Source organism: Bactrocera latifrons, unplaced genomic scaffold (assembly GCF_001853355.1).
Source record: "Bactrocera latifrons isolate USDA-ARS-PBARC rearing strain unplaced genomic scaffold, ASM185335v1 scaffold_34, whole genome shotgun sequence".
In the NCBI taxonomy this organism is placed as follows: Eukaryota; Metazoa; Arthropoda; class Insecta; order Diptera; family Tephritidae; genus Bactrocera; species Bactrocera latifrons.
In genome coordinates this window covers 601073-609210 of record NW_017536979.1, presented here as the reverse complement: position 1 = coordinate 609210, position 8138 = coordinate 601073, and the positions used below count along the sequence as shown (strand labels likewise).

The 8138-nt window shown below is 39.9% G+C and overlaps 1 protein-coding gene across 1 annotated transcript; it reads left to right on the top strand.

Moving 5' to 3' along the window:
- Positions 1-563: 563 nt before the first annotated feature.
- On the top strand, positions 564-3043 carry LOC108971325. Its single transcript, XM_018937294.1, has 4 exons — positions 564-1198; positions 1854-2602; positions 2655-2806; positions 2904-3043. The coding sequence occupies exons 1-4, from the start codon at positions 808-810 to the stop codon at positions 3028-3030; spliced, it is 1419 nt and encodes a 472-aa protein (XP_018792839.1). The 5' UTR covers positions 564-807; the 3' UTR covers positions 3031-3043.
- Positions 3044-8138: the final 5095 nt, after the last annotated feature.

Below are 8138 nucleotides of genomic sequence, written 5' to 3'. Positions count from 1 at the left end.
GCAAACACACATAAATAGTACGAATATATTCACATAAATGTTTGTTAGAAGGGAGAAACTGCACTCAGTCGGCATAATCTAGCGAAAATTGAGAGTTGAGTTTGACCACGACTTTCGAAGGGCTGACGGCCACTCGCCTACAATTTAATATGTGTTACGGAAATTCGCAACAACTTACTGAGAATAATGCTACTCTTCGCTCAATGCTTCACTAATAGGGAGTTGCATCGGAATAATCACAATAAAAAACCCAACAAGCGCTGATCGAAGTGACCGGCGAATTATCTACGAGAGCGCTGTGAGTCTTAGTGAGAGTCTCACTTCAAAGCGCTCTCCTAGATAATTCGCCAGTCACTTCGATTAGCAAAAACTAATAAAGTCTGCTTAAGTTAGTTTCTGTATGTGCAACTAGCTTTAGTTCTTGAAACAAAGCCAAGGGTGGAAGCAGCGTTTTGTTGCACTTTAATTAATTCTCAATGTAAAGAGTAGTGCATTGAATGTTCGAAATGTGAAAGTATATCAAATTGTGGTGTTCTATCGGTGATTTATTAACTATACCGGGAAGCAAGTAAATAAATATAAATGATATGTGTTTTTTTGACACGATTGGATTTTGTCTTGTGAACAAACACGCGATTGCCAACGGAGCGTAGTATTTAAGTGAGAGCACTCAAGCGATAGCTCATTTCCCACCACACAGACTTGATTTTGAAATATTGCGCCATAACTGCCAATAGCACAGCTTTTGACTATATTTTTCCAGTAAATGCTGCTCAGTTTTTAAGGAAACAAAATTAAGATATCCAAATGGTTTCCATATGCGACCTACCGGATGAGGTCTTAATACGGATTTGCAAAATGTTGGACCGCGATGTGCAGGAATACCGCTGGGCTAATGTTTGTAAACTTTTTCAGTATATCTACTTTCGATATTTCCACAATTGGGCTGAAGTTAACGACAATTTGGCGCAAAATTTTGGTCATCTCATCGGCACCGGCGAGTTTCCGCTGAGAATCATAAAGACACTCAATTTGTCGAAGTCAAAATGTACGAAAGTCTTTTTAAACAAACTACGTGAATTCCATAAGGAGATTGAAGTGGCGAAACTCTTTTCATTCACCGACGAGTTCTTGGCTGAACTTTTACCATTGCCAAATCTGAAGAAACTGATCTGCATAGGCACTTATAACTTGAGAGGTAAGCTCGATATTATGTAAAATAGATAATATAGATTTTAGGAAGAGGTCGAACTATTTGAGGTATATTGAGCATAGTTGTGAAGTTAATGTCTGTAGCTGGGTCTTACTGCTTTATATGTAATGAGCGGAAATGAGTGGATTCTTATAAAGGCGACTACAAATTTCACAAGTGGACAGGAGAAGAGTGAAATATCAGACCATACAATGAGGTCGATTTTTTTATTGCATGCAGACTGACTGCTCTTCGATAACTGAGGATACTTCATTTTAAATCAATTTGTAAACAGATTCATTCGTTTCGATTCCTCATCCATTCTGGAGAGTTGGACGTTAGAAGCAGTTCGGTTGTTTTGTCAAATAATTTCGGTGTCAACTGTTGCCTTGGTATTTTTTAAAAGATAGTCATCTTTGTCACTCCCTCCAGACTGAGTCCTTAGATAGTATTAAGGTATTGGTGTACTGTTGAGTTCTTAGGATGAGTCGAGTGCTAAGAAACATAAAAGCGGTGAATGATTTTTGAACACAAAAGGTAGGAGTTGCTTGTATGTAAGTCTACATAAGTTATTTAAATTAAATACAAGCGACAGTTCCAGTTTAACATATGGGACCAAAATAGGAGCCCATCTAACGGGACAGTTGTTGAAATTTTCTAGGCAGCAGCCTGATAGATCTCAACAGTCTCACGGAGCTACACATACACACTAACAAATTCTTCGATCCGGAAAATCTGCTGCAAATAGCCTCCCACAATTCACTGAAGACGCTCGTAATGCCCAACGACCCACGAACGCTTTCGAATAGGTATGCCTTTGAATTGGTCGAAAATCTGTCAAACGTGGAGGAGCTTGTGACTGAGTTTAATCCCTGTAAATCTTGGCAACTGATCGGCATGCTGCCGAAACTGAAAAAGCTCGAACTCTGGGATTTCGTTAGTCATGAGTGTGAGCTGTGTTTGGAGGACCCCAATTCATACGAAGCATGCGGAAGCCAACATGCCATGCTTTTCTTTGACGAATTGTGCAAGAGGAATCAGCTGGAAGAATTGGTGTTTTGCGACGGTTACGTGTCTGAGCCACATCTCTTGAGAATTTCGCAGCTGACAAATTTGCAGCGTTTGAAGTTCTGCAGAGCCTCTATGCCAGGCTTCCTATCATTAGATGTTTTAAAAGATTTGGTTAATTTGGAAGAGCTACAACTGGACGGCTGTCGACAAGTGAATGTAGAGGGGTCACTTGAGCTAATAAGGAGTTGTCATAAACTGAAAATACTGAACTTTTGGTTTTCTGGTGGCATAACTGTGAACTTTGTTACGGAGGCAAATGATATCTTAAGCAAAAGACAACCGCCATCAGCGGAACCTTTGACCTTGGGATTCTACAGGCAGTGTGCTGAGTACTTGGAGGTGAGTTTACTGCAGTATTATATTCAGTATAAAACTAATTAATTTTTTTTAGAAAATAACTTTTGAAAAACCGCTTCCATTTCTAAAGTTTATGAAGCTAACAAGAAAGTTTGTAGAGGCCGAAGAAGATTATTTGAAAAGAGAGGAGGACATTGTGAGTCAAACGGATGTTCAGGGCGACTCGCTGAAAAGGAAATTTTCCATGTGAGCATTCAATGACTACAAATGTACATATTCGGACACCCTTTAAATAATTTCATACTTTCTCATTTTCATTTGGTGCGACGCAAATTACATTTAGCATGAACATGGTATCGGATCAAACGGAACTTGAAATCAAAGTGAAATGCGTCAAACTAAAGCTGCCATCAGGGAAAGCAGCGGAGGCGGAGGAAAAACGTAACGCTGGTCACTTGCGGTATAACTGAAATTATGCTTCAAAAGTTGGGGTTAAAATGTTAAAAACATATTTTTATAAACACTTAGTGCTTGATTTTAGCTTAAATCAACTATTTTTGTTATTCTTTTTGATTTGAATATTCCTTAAATGGCTACCTGTCAACTGAGCGACCGATGCGATTATGGTGTTCACAACCCTTGATGCTTTCCATAATACACAATAGTTTTATTCAAAAAACAACCCACAAACACATTCCACTCGCTATAGATCGCCATTTATTGTTGCCGAGTTGTTGTAACGTCGACACCATCTCATGCAAATTGTCTACCACCAACAAAGTTGTATGTACTATAAAGCACGAACCAACTCATCGCCATCAGCGGGCGTATCCACTCCTTTAGGCTTACGATTCAATATGAGAGCGGGCCGCAGTGCAACCCTGGTCCACTTTAGTGTAAGTGGTGTGTAGTTCACGTGGTCGCTTGGCCAAATTCGACAGGTATTTGAAGTGTAAACAAATTTGGTAAGCAATTTCCTGTTTATTTTCGTAATCAAACTGAGCTCGGCAAATAACGGAAGCTGTCGCTACGTGACACGCTGTGCGGTTTGTTGTTGTCCCTGCGGTGGCTACAATCGATTTGCGATGTAATACTCAATGCAGAATGAATTCAGTTTTTCAAATCAGCATGGTTAGTGGCGGGGATTTTGAAAGGGAAATTCGATATGACAAAATTCAGATTAAATGAGAAATTGAAACTTTTCTATAAAAGTTGTGGTGTATTACCAAAAATAATTCATTTAATAAAGGTCGTTCACTAGGAACTTTAAACGACACCTGAAAGTAGAAATACTTTGGTGTTGCATTTGAAAGAAAACATATTTTGTTTTAAAAGTCTTGATTTTTACAATCCGTACAAGTGCCTTGAAGTTTGTAACACCCAGAAGGTATCATTATAGACTCCGAAGAGTTTTTAAATGATACGCGTTAGGAGCTGTGTAAAATTAACTACGTTCGCCTGTCTTTTCGCCTTGTACATGAGTTTAGATCTTTTATTAGTCCGGCCGTCCATCTGCCATGGCTCTCATTTTTCCATTTCTCCATTGTATCTTTCTTTATGTGTTATTTTTAACTATTTCCTTTAGCACCCACAGCTTCTTCCCTTCGTATGCTAGAAGGTCAATTGGGGTAATAAACCACTTATAACTAATATTGTATCTGACACTGTTCGGTAAGCTCATAAAATTCTGACGGCTGCGATGCACTTTACTCTAGTCACTACCCTTCGGCTTCCTTTTTTATTTTTTATTTTTTATTTCCTGTGTTGGCCATTAGCTGCTAAGTTGGGAGATGATTTTTGCTACCTTTCCTACGGCGTGCTGGATTTGTACCCAGAAAGTTAGTGTGGAATCCAGTCTTACGCCTAGATAGTTTACAGCTTTTTGTGTCCTAAGCATATCCGTAGTTATATCCAGAGGTATGTACTTATTTCTTAGCAGTAGTAGCTCTGCTTTTTCCGTAGCGAGCTGGATGTTGTGTGAGTCGAGCCATGCCTGCGTGTGTATCATGACCTCATAAAGCTTTCTTCGCGCTTCTTCTGTGTCTCGTACTGTAATTACTGCTTTCTCATTTGGAGTTTTAGTACAGCGTAGTTGCTGTTGTCCACAAGTCTGGGTATGGAATGGATCCTTGTGCTGGTCCTGAGGCGATCGCAGTTTTTTTTTTTTACTAATATAGCTCCACACCACAGCTCTAAAATATTATAAGGCAGTTCTTGAAGACCTTAAAGCCTTGAAATAAGCGCAAGTTTCGGAACTACTTTGTACAAAGGACAAGCCAATTCTATGGTTTATTTTTATATATGAGATATACTCTTCTCTTACACATAGCAACCACCCAAAGTCCTCTGCAATACTTTTCATACTCGGCTAATTGCCAGCTAACATGCTTACCAACGTCTCCTTCCCAGCTCAGGGGGCAAATTTGTTTTGCAACAGTTACGTAATGTGAACAAAGTGTCGCCGCAGGCAGCAATGTTGAAGCTAATGTCTACAGCGTGTAATCGCCAATACCGCTCGACGACGGGGCGGCCTATGAACATAAGCTTTGTTAATAATTTTTCGAGTGTCTGTATTTTGTTGTGCGCTTTGTGGTTCGTCTCGTTTGCGCCGCGAGTAGGACATTTGTACCAATTTCCTTGCCGCTAAGTGTAGTGGGTGCTTAAGGCATTTAGCCATAATTGCGAAACAACAAAAGCGAAGCGGGAACTAAGTCGGTGGAAGGTCGTTGGTTACACAAAAGCGATACTTTGTGTTCGGTCGCGTGGAGGCGTCGCTCCGCGAATGATGGAAGTATGAATGGCGAAAAAGCGAAGAGAAGCGAAGGAAAGTAGCAGCAGCACATTGAATGGCAAAATATTGTTGTTGTTGGTGCAATGAGGCATAATATAGGTAAAAAAGAAATCATGAAATGAACAAAGCCGGGACTGAAATGCAAAAAGGAAGCGACGGCGTTCGAGTTTTTGTTGGCTATCCTTTTTGTGCCTAAATTGTTATGAGTTTAAAGAGTTAAGGAAGTTTAGTGACTATTTCCTCAGACTCAAATATTACCCTGTTACATTAGTCCATTAATAAACGGACTAAAAGAGGCTGAGGTGTGTGCGTTTAGTATTTTGTTTAATGTGCACAGCAGATCCTCTTATTGTACAGAAATCCGATTTTTTTAGCTAAAATTTGTTAATATGACACCGAAAAGAGTCATGTACTTTGCTAACTAAGCTTGTTATGAACTTGGGATAACTGCAAAAATCGATATCGTAAATAAAGCGCGTCCCTTAAAACTCCTAGTTCTTCACTGCGTATACGTAACTATCCGCATGACTCTTGCTGCTTGCGTATAGACTATTGTCTGAAAAATAGTCAGCTCGCCGCCTATACGTACACACATATGCGCATGCACAAATACTGAAACTGTCAGCGGCTTATGCCTTTCTTCTACCGCTTACAACAGCTATGATAACGGTAACTGCATACAAAGTAAAGTAAAATGTGCTGCAGTGTTGGTGCGGATTGCATTGCAACTTTCTTCGCTTTATCTTGGCTTCCGAATTTTGTTAGTAACAACTTTATATTTTACGTGGCCCTTAAGCGCTCGCACATACACAAATACAGTCGCATAAACTTGGAACTTTCTTCAGCGCACTTGTCTAGACAGCCCGTTATCTTGGCATATGCTGGGGCAGTATATATTTTACGAGAGCTCTTCCACAAAAAGTGAGTGCGGATTTTGGCGATTGAATTATTACTTTCACTTTTGACATATAACGGTATAAACTGCTGCAAAATGAGCGAATGCAAATTTAATTGTGTAGCGAGGAAGGAGAGCGCTACTTTTTAGCGCGAATGCATGGAAAAGGTGAAGGTTTATTATTATATTTTAAGAACGTGACTTTTAGACCACCGAAGCGAGCGAAAAATATTGGAAAATATATTTTTTTCGCAAGCTCATTGGAAGTTTGAATTTATGTCGATTATATACTGAATTAATTGCCTTGAATTACTTAGAAAAATCCGTCAAGTGCAACGAAATTGTGTTGGGAAACGAAATTTCGTCACGTGCGCCGTAATCCGACTGTCACGATGAAGGGGGTTGAATATATTTTTAGATCTCTTTATGAAATATTTGAATTTTTTTAAATAAAAAGTTAGAGAGTTGCCAACTGTTTGAAAATCCTTAGAAAAAAAATTATGAGACAAAGAAATTTTGCAGTAAGAGATAATATATTGAAGAAGTGCTGATAAGCATCACACTAAAAATATTTTGTCGCGAGTTGCCACCTATTTAAAAATTATGATTCGGTAGAGTTTATTATTTTAAAATAGTTATCAAACTAAAGAAGGTTATTAAAAAATTAAGTATTTTGTAGTGGGATAAAATTCTTCTTCTTCTTTATTCTCGTAGACACCACTTACGCTGTTATAGTCGAGTTTACAATATCGCGCCAGTCAATTGGAGATTCCAAGTGAAGCCAGGTCCTTCTCCACCTGGTTTTTTGGAAGTGGAGATTTTGGCCTTCTCTTCTTCTACCAGCCGAATACTCGGTGAGTATCGTGGTGGTTGTGGTTAAAACCCAAATGCCGGAAGAACTGACTTCGTCAGTGGAGTTATGCAACCGGATGCCGGACCCAAAGCACGGCAGAGGTTTCAGATGGGCCTCGAACCTGAACCCTCGAACCCGGTGCTGCCACTTTCTACTGAAAATGCCTAGCATTCTCAAGGCGCTGATCAACGCATTGATTTGATCCGCTATGCTTTAGAGCCCCGTGCGGGGTAAGGCTGTCGTCAGCAGGTACCCACGTTAAACACACCGGACGTTGTTAACAATGACGTGAGAGCGAGTGCGACGACTGTTTGTTTGATGACAGGAAATATTTCGTCTTGTCCTCGTTCACGGCCAGACCCATTTGCTTTGCAGCTACTCTTCGTGCTGTCAAAGTCAGCTTTGAAATCGACGAAGAGGTGGTGAGTGTCGATTCTCTTTTCACGCGTATTTTTCAAGATGTGGCGCATGGTGAATATCTGGTCGTTTGTTGATTTGTCAGGCCTAAAGCCACCTTAATATTTCACACAATACGCTCTATAGAACTTTATATGCGATGTTGAGCAGGCTTATCCCACGGTAGTTGGCGCAAATTGTGGGGTCTCCCTTTTAGTGACTTGGGCACAATACACTTAAATTCCAAACGTCGGGCATGCTTTCTTCCGACCATATTCAACAAAGAAATTGATATATGCTCTTTAACAATACTTCAGCCTGTAATTCAACGGCTAACGCTATTTTCTTGCTCCTGAGATGAGTAAAAGTATCAAACATTGTTTTGTCTGTAGCCAAAAAATAAGGTGACATTGTATTTATTTTGAAAATTCTTTATTTATTCCTCCAAATCAATTTCATCCCCTTCAAAGTAATCCCCACTAGATGTAGTACATTATGCCAGCGGATTTTCCAATCTTCGAAGCACTGGTTGTAGTCACTTTCCGCGATGGCCTTCAGTTCCGTCTTCGCTGCGCCTTGAATCTCCTCTATCTTATAAAAACGGTGTCCCCGGAGCGGTCTTTTGAGCTTGGTGAACAACCAG

What these genes read in the sequence shown, in the direction of transcription:
- LOC108971325 (XM_018937294.1), top strand. Translation starts at nt 808, where the DNA reads ATGGTTTCCATATGCGACCTACCGGATGAGGTCTTAATACGGATTTGC. An exon ending in AGGCACTTATAACTTGAGAG is followed by an intron (nt 1,199 to 1,853) that starts GTAAGCTCGATA and finishes GAAATTTTCTAG; the next exon opens with GCAGCAGCCTGATAGATCTC. An exon ending in AGTGTGCTGAGTACTTGGAG is followed by an intron (nt 2,603 to 2,654) that starts GTGAGTTTACTG and finishes AATTTTTTTTAG; the next exon opens with AAAATAACTTTTGAAAAACC.